This window comes from Equus przewalskii, chromosome 6, assembly GCF_037783145.1.
Source record: "Equus przewalskii isolate Varuska chromosome 6, EquPr2, whole genome shotgun sequence".
Classification (NCBI taxonomy): Eukaryota; Metazoa; Chordata; class Mammalia; order Perissodactyla; family Equidae; genus Equus; species Equus przewalskii.
Window position 1 is genome coordinate 58,777,341 of NC_091836.1, and position 17,724 is coordinate 58,795,064.

The window sequence follows — 17,724 nt, forward strand, 5'->3', positions numbered from 1 at the left end:
GCGTGACAGTCAAGAAAAGCCCCTACTTTATCTCCCAAGCTCCAAACACTCAATTGATATCTATATTTTTCTATGTGAGTGTCCTAAAAGCACCTCAACCTTAATATTTGCAAAACCTCTGCTCAATTTCCACACATCTTCTAATTTGCTCACTTTTCTGTATTTTGCTCTTCCTCATCCAAGTAGCAATCCTATCTCAGATAAATCCGCTGCTCACCACATCATTCCCATAACCCCTGGCCACGTCCTCACTGTTTCTCTCCTGGGTAACTGCAACAGTATCCTCCCATTACCTGTCACTATGCCCCTCCAAACCCCCAATTCACTCTCTGCATTGCTGGGAGAAATCTCTTCAAAATAAAAATCTAATTATTTAGGGCAAACTCTCCTAAACCTGAAGTAAAACTTTTAAATTCCAAATGTCATATGTAATTTTCTAGACTGAAGTTTTGTGTACTTTTAGTAATACCTTTAAAAATAGAACCTAATTGATATTTAAAGGACTTTCATTAAAATCAGTAAATGGCTGAGAGACCCAAATCAAAAGTTCTTTTCTTGCTATAAAAGTTATTTCCAGATACTAAGTTAAGTATGTAGAGAGATTCAAAGACAATCCCAAACGTCTTTCACTCAAAAATTGCAGGTTGTCCAGCCAATAAATAATATCATTTTCTTAAACACAAAAACTACATCTATATCTTGAGACTAATGAAATGGTCAATTATTTGTGCCTTCACAGAGAGTTGACTAGAATTCATCAAAGGGCAGGCATCAATATTGTTTCTAAATATGCTTAAAACACAGCAACAACAAACTTTACTTTGCACCGGTTTCTAACCAAAAACGCAATAATCTTCCACATTTATATTAGATTAAGATATGTCTCCTGTGAATCAGTAACATATAGTCTATAGATTATCTGCTATGACAGCAAGTCTGAGCCTGTCAGTCTGCATGTTTAAACTGTTGGATTTGTTGCTGCCTTTGCGAACGCAGGTGGAAAGAATTTCTAGCCAAGTACTGACTAGGATGGGATCAAAGTTGTCATAACACGCTATATGATACTGTCCATTTTAAACTATTTAAAGGAAAATGAAGTTGAATTATTTCATTTTTCTAAAATATTAGTGTTCTTCATACACAGGTACATACTGTTGAAAATAAAACCAATAAAATAATGTTTGAAAGTGTTACATGTTTCATTGTTTTTTGTGAGCAGCACTAAGTGTAATAGTTTTGGCATAGTGTTTGTGTTATTGATTCTTTCCTTTGCTTCTCAAATAAAACAAAAAAGAGCTAATGGTTCAAACAAAATTCATTTCCTTTCCTCCACACGACTGATGGGAAGATCCTAATCAAGTCTGAATCAACAACCATGATGAATCCTTTGGCTTGAAAAAACTTAGGTTGCTTTACCCATAAATACACATCTGGAAGTAAAGAAATTCATTAAAGGGATGCATGAAATACAATATTCTATCAAGTTTTCAACCACAATTTCTGCTTGGCCTTGAGTGACAGTGACAGACAATGCTCTAAGGTGAAGCTATGACAATAATATACAAAATAATAAAAGGATTGAATAAAGGAGGCAGAACTGTATTAGGAAGAATGTTCAGTGGGGTTGTACAGAGAGCCTTCTTCTTTTAAAACATCTTCAAAATATTGTAGCTTAATTCCTAACAGAATCCATAGCATGTGTTCTTATCAATGGACAGCTGGATGGATAGATGGCCAGCTGGCCAAAAACTAGAAAACTAGAACTCCCTTCACATATTACCTTTCCTCAACCCAAGCCTCTGAAGGGTTCCCAAGATTCCATTTGAATGTAAGCCTTATTTCTGCTGTTATAGATAGAAAATCAAGATCACCATGATTGAGACAAAGTATGTGAAAAAACCATACCTATTAAAAAGAACCATTAAGAGCCATGCAAAAGTAAGCTATTTTCATTACACAATTTAACACTCATAGTTTCAACACTAAGAACATTGTGTTGCTTTTTAAGTAAATTCATACTATAACCATCACATCCTGTGTTACTTTTAGAAAATACTTATGGAACTACTTCCTCGAGTTCTTTCTTTAAAAAAATAAAATTGGCATATTTTCTCTTATTGAAAGGGGGGGTCTCATTTCCCTTTTTTGCATTTATGGGTTAGGATAAAAACACAAGTTGACTCACTTCTAACATAAAATGTTTCCCTTATCCTCCTCTCAAAAAAGGTCACCATGAATGGGGTCCTAGGAACAATATCATTTGATATTTACTTACCTAATTTTATGTGATTAGAATTAAAATAATTTTTAATAAACGTGTCCTAAAATCTCTACGATTATAATAAAATTGAATTTTAAGAATGAAATATTCTAATACAATTGGACTTGCTAACTGCTACGTACAATATTGTCTGTTTATTCCAAACACATGGTGGAGAGTTCGAACACATAACATTGTTTCGTTTGCTCGTAGTACTTTATAAGTGGTTTTATTTTACCATTTACCAAACCTCTTTTCTTGAGTTATTCAACTAACTTCTGCCAAGAACACTAGGAATTTGGTGATAGTGCTTCTTTTAGGAGAAAAACAACCCCTTTCCTCAGAAAATTGAAAATGTTTATCTTGGCACTAAAACCTTGTATTGAGCCTTCTGGAAAGTATTTTAAATTGTTGTTTTTAACCTAGACTTTGTGACTGAAACAGGAAAAGATTCCGTAGCTCCGCAACAAAATGCATATTTATAGGGTTGATTTTCTTTCTACACCAAAAATACCAGGTTGATGGCAGCAGTTTTCAAAGTACAATTTCCTAAGACCATGCTAAAAATTGGGCATTATCACCATATTCAACACATAATTTGTTCAATTTTAAACCTCAAAAACTTCTGATGACTAAGAAATGCTAAATGTTGATCAAATATGCTGTCTTTAAGTGCCATATTGGGAAGGATTGCTTCACTTAACTCCTTGTTCTGTTAGGAATTTTCACAAAAAGAATATTTATTTGATATTGTACTTCCCCCTGTGCATGTCAACAAAAGATATGTTTCTACATTTTTATCTTTTTTACATTTTCCTCACTAGGTATGCTTTATTTTCAGACTAGACAGGACATAACCATAAGCCATGTGAACTTTTTTGCAGTATCGTCCTAATAATGTGTCTGAATACAATTATGAAGTTTTTGGAAACTGATGAAATAGTCATTGTTCTTAACTCCCCTATCCCACCCTTAAATTATTAAAATATAAGAAAGAGACTACAGAAATCATATGATATATATGAGGCTATATTAAAAATGGTAGGTCAAACAATTTCACAAAGATTCCCAGATAGCCACAACGATTTTTTCAGTCACTAATAACTGACATAAGATATTGCGCACCCCTTTGCAGCTTATGTCCTCCCAACCTTGAAACTTTATCCATTTTTATTTCCTTCTAACAGCCTGGCTGACCCTCTACAAGAATAATAACAGCAACACCATCATTTTATATTTGCATGTAACATTTCTGATAAAGTCAAAATAAGTTAAAATTATATTATTGTGCTTTCAAATATTTATTAGGATGTTCTGGCAGGAAATTAGTTGTTTAAAAATTCTGGTATGGTTCAATTGTCTTATTTAGGTAAAAAAAAAGATAAAGATATCTATCAAATATATCTTATTAAAATCCATAATTGCCTTTGTGGATCAAGTGCAAATCATAATCTTAAAAGCCTGGTCCTTCCTGCTGTGATTGAATTCTACCTATATCCTGAAAAATCAAGAAAGAGTCTATTCAAATGAGTGTAAGAAGAGTGAAATAAATGGGAATCACTGTTATCACAGAAAATGAAGATTATGGAAGAGATTCTTCCTAACCAAAAGTCCTATTCCCATACTGCTATGATCGTATGACACTGACAGACATCCCTTTTTACTGGCATTGAAATCTTGAGCCATCCTAACACTCCCCCACATTCCTGAGAGTCTCAGTGTCAATGAAAAATACAACTCTGACACTAAGGACTAATTTAATATTTTTTAAAGGCTATGATTAGCGTGCTAAGTTATCTTTGCAGAAGACTTAGATTACGCCCTACTATCACACCTTTCTCATTTAAATTTAAAATGTAGGTTGTTTTATAAGGAGAGTGAAGAATATCTAAAGTTGGGTCCACAAAAAAACAAAAATTCACTTATCAGGAATTGAGGACTATTAATTTACATATTCAGCTTTCCAAGATGAATCCGTAATAGAATGTGGAAAAAACAAATCTTCCTTCCCTCTGTCTCTATTCACCAAGGAGCAGTGATTTACTTCTGATCACTCTAGAAAAAAACAAATTCCTGCCACTTGTGGGAGATAATTACTTGGGAAACACTTTAGTTACATGGTTGATAAAAATTACAAAGGAACACTATTTTTTCTATTAAAATAAGTAGGTGGAACAGAACATACCTGAAAAAGAACATGTACATGGCAGCTGTGATGCAGAACAAAAGGACCTATAACAAGGAGAAAACACATTACTTGCAAAAGAACACTGACATCATCATTTGTGTGTCTTACAAAAGAAAAATATCCACTTATTAAATCTTGTGCTTAAAACAATTTTAAGATATACAAAACTAGTCATACATGTATCACATTCTCTACCTTTCAAATAAACCATATTAAAGCAATAATGAGTCTGTGTGTGTACATATACACACATATATAAATAAAATTATATACATTATATGACATATATGTAATATAACAATATGTACATGGACTGGGTAGAAGGGTAAAAGGATTCAGAAAGGAACAGCCGATTTTTTTAATTCTCTCTAAAAATGCCTGAAGAAGGAAGCAACATAAGAACAAAGACAACGGCTTTTATATAATAAAGTCAGCCAATACATCATAAAGCTTACTAACTACATATCAAGACGACCAGACTTTTTTTTTTAATGTAAAATACAGTTCAGTTGTCAACCAAGTCTAGTCAATAAGAAAAGTTCCTAAAGATATAATCGCCCTTTGTAGGAAATATACTAGTAATTTAAAAATTCCTCTAAAAGTAGGCATAGAACACACAGTAACTCTGGATTAAAGCAGCTCCTTCAAACACATGATACTAAACACACATACTAAGACAGACACGGAAAGAATCCAGAACCCATGTCCTGACCAAAAGCTTAGTTATGCCAACAAAGTGGATCTCCATACACTTGTTTTAAATCACTAAAACAGAAGTTGTAAAACGTATTCTTATGTTAACAGTGGTGTAAATTAAACATAAGGATTGTCAATGGCCTCACATCATAGACAAATGACAAGTGAACAATCTTGCACTGTAAAAGGCTGACCACAAGGAACAATGAAAACAAAAATGGTACAAAATAGTGTTTTGCTATTTCCAACAAAAATAATTTCTAGTCAACTTAAGGAAAATATAATAGTTTTGCCATTACAAATCAAGCTTGACAGGTTTGCCACTTTGGCTTAAGGGAAGAATTATAAATATAACCTGAATGACAAACTATATAAACCTACCAACCAAAAGAGGATGGGTACCAATCACCATAAAACAAACATTATTATTACAGTTTATTTATTATATATAATGTATATAAAATATATAACATCTCTTTATAAAGTATATAAAATCTCTCTTTCTAATAAACACACACACACTCTTCTCCCCTCCTCTCTCTTTCTTTTCCATTGCCTTTAAAAATACCCTATCCATGACACAAAAGGTTCATGTCACAGTTTTTGAAAACATAAAGCATATGGAATAATTTTCAGTTATTGATTAATCAATTATAAATTAAAGTCCAAGTGAGTTTGTTTACTGGCTGCAATTTGTCACTCAAGGATCCAGATCAAGAAACTCAATTTTTATTTCCCTATCATTCTACCCGCTTCAGGCAATGCCATCCTTCCCAGATGTTCAATGTTTCACTCTTTCACTGCACTAGTCATTGTCCCCCTGGCAAATCCCACTCACAAACCTCTCTAGGAGTGTCCTAGAAATCTTTCCCACACACTCTACTTTCTCTAAAGAAAATTCCCAAAGTCTCTTTCTCTCAAAATGTTGCCATGCTCCATCCTAATACAGTAAACATACCTGTGCTCATATTAAACTAACAATTATCTTAACAAATAATACATTTGAAACTGGGAAAGAGTACAATATTTAAGAACTCAAGCTTTGGAGTAAGGCAGATCTATGTTTTCAAACTAGTTTTGCATGACTTTCGTTCCCTTATATAACTTCCCGGAGGCTTAGATCCTTTATCTGTAAAGTGAGAATATCTTCTCACTTTGAACTGTTGGGTAGATTAAATGAGATGACGCTTGTAAACGTGTCAGGCATTGAACAGATTATTTTTACTTTGTTTTGTTATTCATAGAAATGATCTAGATATAAAAACCTCATCCAGACATATAAGTCTAGAAAGAAGTTTGTTTTTAAACAAGCAGACCTTTTGAAATCTTCCCAATCACCAACATTTGAGGCTCAGATTTTTATACAGCAGAGATTCAAGAGTCGAAAGTCTGTACAAGCAGGGAAAAATCTAAGGGATATGAAAGCACAACTGATCAACTCATTCAACACAAATTTGCTGAATACTTACTACGTGCCAGGCACTGCTCTAGAACTTACAACATACACAAAATGGACAAAGTTTTGACCTCACGGAACTTATCTTGTAGTCAGGTGAGAGAAGATATTAAAAGAAAATAATATGTTACACAGTGATACGAGTTTTGGAGAAAAACAAAGCAAGATAAGGAAATAAAATGCAGGAGAGTAGGGCTTGTTGCTTCATACAAAGTGGTCAAGGAAGCAGAGACTTGCTACTAACAGACCCTGAGGATATGAGGGATAAGCGAGGAGACCACATCAACAAAACCATTGGAAAGACCAAATTTTATTAAGAACGATATTTGGTATTATATTAAAGATGCTAAAGAAAGGATTTTATTTTTAGTGATATAAAGTTTTCACAGTTTTTAAAAACTGTGTTAATTTATTAAACATTGTGACTTCAACAAAGTGCTTTTCCAAATAAACATAAGCCTGCAGTTAAATAATGAAGAATATTTTTTCTGTTTCAAATTATAGAATTTTAGAGCTAAAAGGAACTTCAGACAAACCTCTATATTTTTTCATATCAGCAAACTTAGATCCTGAGAAGGTAAGTGATACGCCCATGCTTACCCTGCTAAATGTAGCTTGCATTTTCTTCATTAAATATTGGGCATGTGGTTGGTCTGTATCTGCTCTATACCGACGATATTTAAATACACTATGACCCTCAGGGAGCTTACAGCATATTGCTCCACAGTCCAATTCTATAGCTACTGTTCACACCTGGCTACTTAAAACTTTAAATAGCTTTATTGAGGTACAATTGACATTTAAAGTGTACAATTTTGCAAGTCTGACATCGGTATACACACATAAAATCAGCATAATCAAGATAATGAACACAGCCTTCGCACTCAAAAAGTTCTTAATAGCATTCCCTTATTACCATTTTAACAGCTCTAGAATCTAAAGTGATGTCACTTCTCTCATTCCTAATACTGGGAATTTGTATCTTATTTTCTTGATTAGTTTGATTTATTAACTACTGATTTTTATCAAAGAATGAGCTTGTGGTTCAAATGATTTTCTCTATTGTTTTTTCTGTTTTCTACATCATTGATTTCAATTTGACCTTTAGTAAGTCCTTTTTGCTGTTTGCTTTGGATTTAGTTTGCTTTTGTTTTCCTAGTTTCTTACAGGTAGAAATTCAGGCCATAGATTTAAGATTTTTTCCTGTTTTAATATAGGTGTATAATGCTATAAATTCCCCTCTAAGATCTGCTATTTGCGTATCCCACTAATTTTGATAAGTTGGGCATTCATCTTTGTTCCATTCCAAATACTTTCTAATTTCACTTTTGCTTACTTCTGTGATCCATGACTTAGTTAGAAGCATGTTATTTTAGTTTCCAAATCTTTGGTGATTCTCAGCAATCTTTCTATTGTTACTGACATCTTATTTGATTCTATTATGGTCAGCAAATACTTTATACAACTTGCTTATTTCTAAATTTATCAAAACTTACTTTATGCCCCAGAATATGTTCCATATATTTGGTAAATATTTCATGTGCATTTTAAAAGACTATGCATTCTACTGTTGCTGGGCAGAGGGATTTATAAACAAATGCCAGTTAGGTCTAGTTGGTTGACAGTGTTGTTCAAATCTATATTCTTACTGATTTTTTTTCTACTTGTTCAATCAATAATTAAGAAAAGTACCAAAATACCCTGCTGGGACTGTAGAGTTGACTCCACAATCTCTCCTTCAGTTCTATCCGCTCTTCCTTCGTGTATTTTGATGCTGTGTTATTAGGGACATAAACATTTAGCATTATGTCCACTTTATCATGACGAAATTGCCTTTTTTACCTCTGATATTCTTAGCTCTGAAATCTATTTTACCTGACAGTAACTTCAACTTTTTTGATTACTGTTAGTTTTCAATTCTTTTACTTTTAACTGATTCAGTATTTATATTTGAAGTCCCTTGCCTGTAGGTATTATATCGTTGTTTCTTGCTTTTTAAACCCTATCTGAAAATCTCCCTCTCTTCATTGGCATACTTACATTGTTTACATTTAATGTGATTATTGGTAAGTTCAGAATTAAATCTATTATCTTGCTACTTATTTTTCTATTGTCTGTTTCCTTTTTCCTCCTTTCTGCCTTTTTTGGATTAACTAAATATTTCTTATGATTCCATTTTCTCTCCTTTGTTGGCTTATTTTAGTGTTTGTTTTAGGGTTCACAGTATACATCTTTAAACTGATATAGTCTCCATTCAAGTAATATTATACCACTTAACATAGAATATAGAACCTTACAATAATATACTTCCATTTCTCCCCTCGTGACCTTTGTGCTATTGTTGTCATCCACTGGACTTCTATAAAACCACTATATTTCAATCATTTTTCCTTAAAAATGTATGTCTAAAAAAAATTCACCTTTGTTTTGAAAGATATTTTTTCTGGGTATAGGTTTCTAGGCTGATGTGCCTTTTTATTCCAGTAGCAGGCTCAGTGAATGTCACTCTAATATCTTCCAACGTGACGTGACGGAGTACTCTTCACGTTTCTTGTACTAGAGCTTCATTAAGTTTCCTAGATCCATGTGTTCACAGTTTTCATCAAATTTGAAAGTTTTTCAACCATTATTACATCAAATATTTTTCTTGTCTTAAACGAGATAACATACCTAAAGTCTAATAGAGTGACTAGCATATTATGGATGTTTAATAAATGGTAACTATTGACAAGAAATACTGTTTATGTAATTCCCTTCCATTTTACAACCATTTTGCAATATACTTATGTGGGATAATTTTGAAATTGCTATTTTCACTTTAATTTTTTTAAATTCAAAAAGTAATGTAGGGCATGCAACAACATGGACGAACCTCAAAAAACATGATTTAAGTGAAAAAAGCCCATTATAAAAGATCACACGTTGTATGATACCATCTAGATGAAATTTCAGAATATTTACAGAAAGCAGAATAACGGATGTGTAGAGCTAAGGGAGTGAGGGGTGATGGGGGGTGTCTGCTAATGGCGCAAAGTTTCTTCTGGGGTGATGACAAGGTTCTAAAACTAGATTGTATGGCTAGATACACACGTCTGTAAACATACTGAAAACCCATGGAATTGATACTTTAAACTGGTAAATTTATAGTATGTAAATCACATCTCAAAAATGCTATTAACACTGATCAAAGCAATGCACGTACATGATAAAAACAATTCAAACTTAATAACAAAAAGACAATGAAAAGAAAGTTCCCTTCTATTCCAAACCTCTGGTGTCCTGTGTAGAATTCTGTGAGTATGTATACATTTGTACATAGATACGTCCCTAATAAAGACACTGTTTTATACTTTTCTTTTTAATTTTACACACACACACACGCACATATGGAAATGCTGAAGTTTATTTAAACAGCTTATGAAAAGACAGAGTGGATACAATAAATATCTAATACTGAAGTATACTTTGTAAACATGCATGCTTATTATTTCTAGAGGTAAACTTTTAGAAACAGATTCACTGCAGCAAGAGACAGGTACATTTTTAATTTTGAGGCCCTCCCATCAACGGTATATGGAAGTAGCTATTTCCTTATACTTTCCTTACACTATTTTCCTTTACCCACGAAAACTGTGTTTTATCAAACTGTTTTATCTTTGCCAATCTGATAGGTGAAATAAATGATATTTCATATTATAGCTGCATTCTTCTTATGAGTGAAACTGAGCCTCCCAGGTTTATAAACCTTTTTGTTTGTTTTGTAGTCAGTTGGTTTAACGGCTTTTTCATATCCTTTGCCTATTTTTGGATTGTTGATCTTTTTGAAACCATTTTCATTTTTTGAAACTGAATATACCTATAGGAAAACATAGAATTAATTTCGTTATCTCTTTGCACCAAGAATATGGGTGGTTAAATAAAAGTAATCATGTAAAGAAAATATAATAATGTCCTAAGCCAAAAGAACATTTTAAGCCAAGAGTTTACAGAAAGTATAACAAATAATGTGAAAGTAAAGTTCATTCAGCTGGAAAACACTGTTTTCTCTGGAATGACTTTTTAGGAAGTGATAGATTTATAATACATGGCTTCCTGCTATAGAGCTTACAAAACTTTCAGAAAAAAACTGTACTATTGCTGTCATCACTATGTCATGTAGAATTATATGAAAACTATCCCTCTCAAGGCTCCAGCAAAGAAACAATATCACAATATATCAATACTTTAAAATCCTAAAAATAACCAGAAATATAAAAAATGTGAATATGCCCCAATGTGAATATGGCCTGGTAAAGAAAGCTGTTTTTACCATTTAAGCCTCAAAATGGTTAAAACACATATCCTGAAGTCATTTTAAAGTCTACTAGAGACCTAAACAGATGGTGCATTTAACTACTTCCTACCACAGAACTCTTCTGCTTTACTTTAAACATACTCAATTAAATGTTCTTTGTCCCTGATCACTGTGCCTTTGACCACTCCTTGAATGTGTCCAAAGACAATGATGCCCTTTGCTGCCTGGCCTTCATTACTCATCAAGCCCATTTCTCCCCATAGTCACTAAGCCCTCTTCCTCCCATTACTCAAATAAATACTGAAATCTCATCTCTATTTTCTGGAAAAGCAGCAATAAATTTCCATTTGCCCCATGTGTACTTCATTCACACTTTAGCCACGTATCCACCTACCCATTCACAAAAATTGATGTGGTGTCTACGTGCTTCTAACACTTTGTGACTCAGCAAGTCAAAAGGAGAGAGATACAGAGGTAAGCTTCAGACTCTCAGGAGCCTGCATGATCTCCAACTGAAACAGAATAAACAAGGAACCACAAGTTCTCACCATCATTAATATATTCATTCAGCACTTGCTATATTGCCAGCATATAGGGAAACAAAACTACATAATACTTGATTCCTGTTGCCCTCATGAGGTCAGTCTAGTGAAAACGCAGGCATATTAACAAATCATTCCAATACAGCATGCTAGGACAGAATATATACTTCACCCTACAAGATTTACTCACCAAAACATCTGATTATGCTATTATTTTAATTATTCAATATATTTAGGTAATGCTTTTTTGGTTGTCTATATAACTTTATGTCTCCGCCAGAACTTACTTAGAACACAAAGTCCCAAAGGACGATGTTTACTTCACCTAATTCCAGACATGGATAAATTCTTGATATATTATATAAGCCTTTTGGATAATATATGTTAGTTTCTATTTACAGCAACCATCTTTCAAAAAACTAAATAGTGCTTCCATTCATACACTTTCGAAAAGGCTGAACTTTAGACTTTACTATGTATTTTCAACTTTTCTGAAAAAACAGACCATTGCATGGCCTCTTGGGGAAACCACTCTTGCTGAATGAATGTTATTACAATTTGCAAGGTATATATTTTGACTTTCTTTAGATAATGCGTTAATTTTAAGCAGTGCTATTCTCAAGTTAAATAACTGTATTGCTTTCTAATTTTTTAAAATCCTTATATAATTCAAATCTCATATAATATACAGTCCATCTTTTGAATCTGTCCCTTTGTTTTGGATTAACAGTTTTACTTATTGATTTCCTACTTTCTTTTTTAATTTGCCTTGACAAAATAAATACAGGAGAAGTACAAAACACCTTATGGGGAACTTAGAGCCACAAATGCCAGACTAGAAATAAGAAAGAAGTCTTGGGTCTCCAGATTAAGCCTATAAACTTGATGAAATCTTTAGGCCTTAACTTTTTCAACTTTAAAAGAAGTTAAATTAATCTCTAGGATGCTTCAGAACTCCAAAATTCTATGATTCCGTGAGTCAATTTTTTTCAGCGTACAGCAAAATTATTTCAAAGCAAATATTACTAATACATGAGACAAACCTCAGAATATACATATATACTAAGCAAATAAAATGAATTCGCTCTGACTGAAATGAGTACGGGAAATTACATTAAATATACCAAAAACTCAGGTCTAGACTCTTCCTTACACTGCTCACCATTCTTGATTTATACCCTCAAGGTCAGCAAACAGCATCGGGCAACATATTAACCTTGAAATTTTCCAGTTGTAGAAACAGCTATGTTAGATAGTGGCTGGGAAATACAGCCTATATGGTATCCTGTCCTTTTATGGTAAGTAAGTAAACTGTGTTTTGTCTTCCATAAAAATGAAAGAATTTAAGGTATAAAACTATAGAAAATTTCAATATGCAGTAACTAATACAACCTGGAAGTTACATTACATAGTACAACAAAATTCTAATTCTGCTAGCAGATTTTTTAAAAATAAACAGTTTTAAACAACTTACTATTTAAAAGATGACAGATAAGGGTTTATATATGGAAAAATGCAATGTTTATGAAAAATTTAAAAGAAAATTTGGTTTTTATTTGAAAAACCAAGATGTGAATTCATTCACTGAACAAAATACTCTTGAAAGTACTGAAACTCATAACTGGGATTATAAACCAATTAGACATTATCCTCAAACACCCACTGTACTTCATTCACATCTCTACCATTACCTTGTAAAGAAAATGCAGTTTATTGGAAGTAAAGGTTGGCCAATGACTTGTATTTAAAAATTATCAAGATATTCAACTGCTCCATTTCTTTCCCATACTCATTCCTCTATTTTATGGTCAATTAATTGGTCATTAAAAGCCATTAAAAATGCAATTCAAAACAAAAAGGAGAAGAAATAAATATGAAAGGAAGAATAAGGAGCCAAAAGAAGACATGGGAGAGTTTAAAGATGGAAAGTTAGTAAAGGTAAATCAAGAAAATAAAAAGGACCAGAGAACATGGAGAAAGAGGAAAGGAGAGGAAAAAAATAGATAATGAACTACTATTGACTAATACTGCCGCCATATAAGATAGTTTTCAATATTATCTCTAATCCTAACAATAGCTCCTCAAGGTAGGTTTTATCATTCCCATTTTATTTTATTTTATTTTATTTTTGAGGAAGATTAGCCCTGAGCTAACTACTGCCAATCCTCCTCTTTTTGCTGAGGAAGACTGGCCCTGAGCTAACATCCATGCCCATCATCCTCTACTTTATATGCGGGACGCCTACCACAGCATGGCTTTTTGCTAAGCGGTGCCATGTCTGCACCCAGGATCCGAACCGGCGAACCCCGGGCTGCCAAGAAGCAGAATGTGCAAACTTAACTGCTGCACCACCGGGCCTGGGCCCTATCATTCCCATTTTAAAGATGAGGCAGGAAACTGGACTCAGAAGACAAGTTAATCACAGAATATATAAGTGGGTCAACTAAGACTCAAAGTTAGGACTACGCGATTTCAAATTTGAGGCTTTCAATTATACCCCTCCGTCTCTAGAAAACACTTGTTGATTTAGTGGGTACCGTGCTTCCAAGGTAGGAATAATCCCCTTAATGCTTCCCATATATATATTTTTTAACCAGTGTCTGTTATTTACAAAAAGAGAGGGCAGGGAAATCTTTCAGAGTTCAGTATAATAATAATTAAAATAATAATGTAAAAACAACCTCAACTGCTAATGTTACCGAATGTTCACTATATGTCACATGTTAAATGCCTGACATACATCACCTTACACAATCCTCAAAATAGTTCTGCAATGTAGGGATTATTAACCCCACTTCAGAGAAGAGGTGTAGAGAGACAGAGAGAGCTATGGGACTGAGCCAGGTTTGGAAACCAGGTGTGACTCCAAGGCCCATGAGCAGACATGGATTTCTTTCCAAGCTTCCTTTAAAGACTCAGAGCTTTCACAAATTCCATTCAACTGAATTATGAAACATCTCTTACTTTCACGCACAGCAGATAGAACAGTAAGTTAAAACACAGTCTCTGTGTCTAAGAGCTCACCATTTACATAATGAACCAGATTTAAGAAAAGTGAAGGGGACAAGAAAATTCCATAATCCTCAAAACTTCTATAAAATATTTATTCTAGTAAATAAAAACACATCTAAGATATACACTTCTTAAATTTCCAAAATAAGTAATCTAAATATTACAATAAAAAACTAAAAACTTCACATGTTTACATATTAAGTGAAATGAGAAAAAAGTCGCATGAATCAGTTTTCCAATATGTTTACATAACTATGTGAGGGACCATTCTTTACTCTAACGTAGGCAAATATGTTACTTTTTCAATTCAGGAAAAACAAAACACTTCACATGTCATTCAGCACACGAAGGAGGAGGAGGAGGAGGCGGAAGGTTTTATATGCACTCAGAGCAAAGTTAAAGCTGAAAAAATATTGTGTTTTTAGCAGGGCAAAGTAGATGGGTCACCTAAGCAAAACCTCATTATTATAAGTAGACGATTTGTAGTAAGTTAGTTATTTTCATCCAAAAGGTGGTATTCCCATTAACCTCAAATAAGAACCAGGCTTAGGGTGTTACTGCTTTTCCCTCAGAGTCATTACAAAAATAAATAAATAAGAGCTTCCAGATTACTTTATAGAGGTCACAGCAGGGCCGTATACAAACAGAATATGGCATATGGCAATTCAGATGTTTATCATTTGATAAAGGCAAGAAAGACCATTAGAGTGAGGGCTACTGTAATCCTAACTAAGACGGCCAGGAAGACAGCACTCACTCACTACTTCACCAGCCACCCTGTGCTGTGGACAGAAGGTCAACAGCTGCCCTCCAGCTGAGCTCCACATTTTTTAAGCGTCTACTCAGAACCAACTCAATCTCAATACATAATCCACAAAAAAAAACCCATCAACAATAAATAGAAGGATATATAATCTCTTCAGTGTTGTTTTAAACACAGCACATGGGTACTTTACTCATGTATTGGTATAATTGGAATGTCACTTAGTTCTCCCAAACGGTGTGCCCTGTGCCCACACTCAAGCCATCTGCCAGTTCTTTGGGCATACGCTCATTCCAGAATTCATCTGAGAAAATCCTTCCTGGATTAGGCATGGCATTGCTCCTATCTGTCTTGGTTCTCACTATTTCTAGCCAGCTGCAGATTCCTTTCTGCATACTCAGTTCCCACTGACTACTGTTTCTTCAGACAAAAAAAGCACAATGAAAGTAGGCACTACGTCTACAAAAAAAGAAAACAGTGTAGCATGTGCTTGAATTCTGAATCAGATGAACTGTGGAAGACTTTTCAATCATCTCTTCCAAACTTAATCCACACAGAGATTTCTCCTTTTGAGCTTCCCATGCTTATTACATCAAGGAAACACAATAGATCAAGGCCTCTTGGCTGTGTTGGGTAACCTTAAGAAACCTTCATTTTCTGTGCTTTTTTTTCCCCCTCCCCAATCAGCAAGACAGATTCAGTTACCTAGTTTATCACCAAGAGACATAACGACATAGAAATATATAGTTTTTCAAAATATCTACAGAAATATTTTAATGTCATAGATAAGAGAGTGATTAAAGAATAAAAAATCACTACTGATATTTTTTAAATCCAAAGCCAACTTTGTTCAATACCTAATGGCTCTAGGACAATGAGAAGAAACTTAAATGCTTATCTAGGCTTCTCCCAACAGTGAAAATGAATTAAAAATAAACAGAAAGATAAAAAGCTAGTTCAACTGTAAAATCAAATTTTTATACAGTACTAACTATTAGTTATGGATTCCAAAATGATTAATGAGAAGAAATTTATAGACCAGAGTTAACTCTATCACAGAAATCTCTCTTCTGCTTTATATTCTAGTTGCAGGTGGTTAAGGCCGTGTACGAAATTTGTGTATAGTCAGTTTCAAGGATGAAACTGGACCATATGACCTAAAATGCAGGCAGGCAGTCTGTCTGAAAGTCAAAATCATAATTTTAGGCACTAGGATCTGGGAACATTTTTACAAACTCTTCACCCCATAAAGGCACATTACTCTTACTCGCTGACGTCAATATTTTTTATATATGTATGTATGTATGTACGTGTGGATGGACGGAGGATAGATGGATGGATAGATAGATAGATTAGATTTATATGCACAACTTCTCTTCAAAATTCTCTTACCAAAGGACAGTATTCCCTGAACTTTCTAAATAAACTTAGAATAATGTACCTGCAAATCTGAATACAATATGTACTTGGAGAAACCTCCACCTTGTTTTTTTCTCTCCATATTATGTGCTTTTTCCTAATGCCTGCATCTAAAAGGACTAGGAGGTTTTAGGATGAAGAATGTGATCCTCATATGGTCCCTCAATTTATGTTCGCAACCTGATAATCATCTGTTCCTATAGAAATTGTCACAAAAAGAAAAATAAGTTTTGTTTCTTCTCAATTTTTTTTCTCTAGAAGATGTCATTTAAAAGGCAGGGGAAGAACTGAACAAAATTTTCCTAAACTTTCTCACAATAGCATTCTTAGTGTTTCCACAGTCTTTTTTAGTAGCTATTAACATAGCTGCAGAGTTTTAGCTTGCTTCTCCAGTATTATTCTATGAACACATCCACATTAACTTTTATTTAAAAGTACCAATAACATGAATGTATACTTACTCTAGGTTATATTCCAAAGCAGTACCTGGAAAATGCAGGATACTGGACATATAAACATATGGGGCACAGATTTCATGGTTAAAAACAAAAGAATATTCATTTTATTTATTAATTTAAATAATAAACTTGGTTCTTTCTCTCATCTGACTCTCAGATTTTTTCAAGTGGGTATTTTTAAAGATATCTTACAGTTAAGAAAGTTAGAGCCTTCTCAATATAAAATTCTACAAATCATAGCATACACAAAGACCTCCCTGGGATATACCTAAAACACCACGTCTAAAGACCATTGTTGTCTCCACCCACAGAGTTAGAACGAGATGAACAAACAGGCTACCAGCAGAGCAAAACAACTCAGTACTGTCATGCTGGGAAGACGACTGGGAGTGAAACAGAGCAATATTCCCAAAAATAAGTTCTCACAATATCCAAAGCACTTTGAAACTGATATGCCTTGGCCTTCTCAGTCTTCAAAATTTAATTAGTAACAATAAACCAGACTAATTGGCGGTGGAAGCTGCAAAGTTCCGAAGAGCATTTCTAAATGTAATTTTCTCAGTGTATTAAAATAGAGGGCATGGCAAAAATGAGGTATGTGTGTATGTTAGCCAAAATTTTCACATGGAAATTCTG

The 17,724-nt window shown here is 33.7% G+C and overlaps 1 protein-coding gene across 2 annotated transcripts in view; it reads right to left on the bottom strand.

Moving 5' to 3' along the window:
• Positions 1 to 17,724, bottom strand: part of TMEM135 (transmembrane protein 135) — a 240,996-nt gene that overhangs the window by 74,145 nt on the left and 149,127 nt on the right. For both annotated transcript variants that reach the window (XM_008540482.2, XM_070623941.1), the window contains one exon: positions 4,446 to 4,492. In XM_008540482.2, the coding sequence (XP_008538704.1) occupies positions 4,446 to 4,492 (47 nt within the window). The remainder of the gene's footprint in view (positions 1 to 4,445; positions 4,493 to 17,724) is intronic.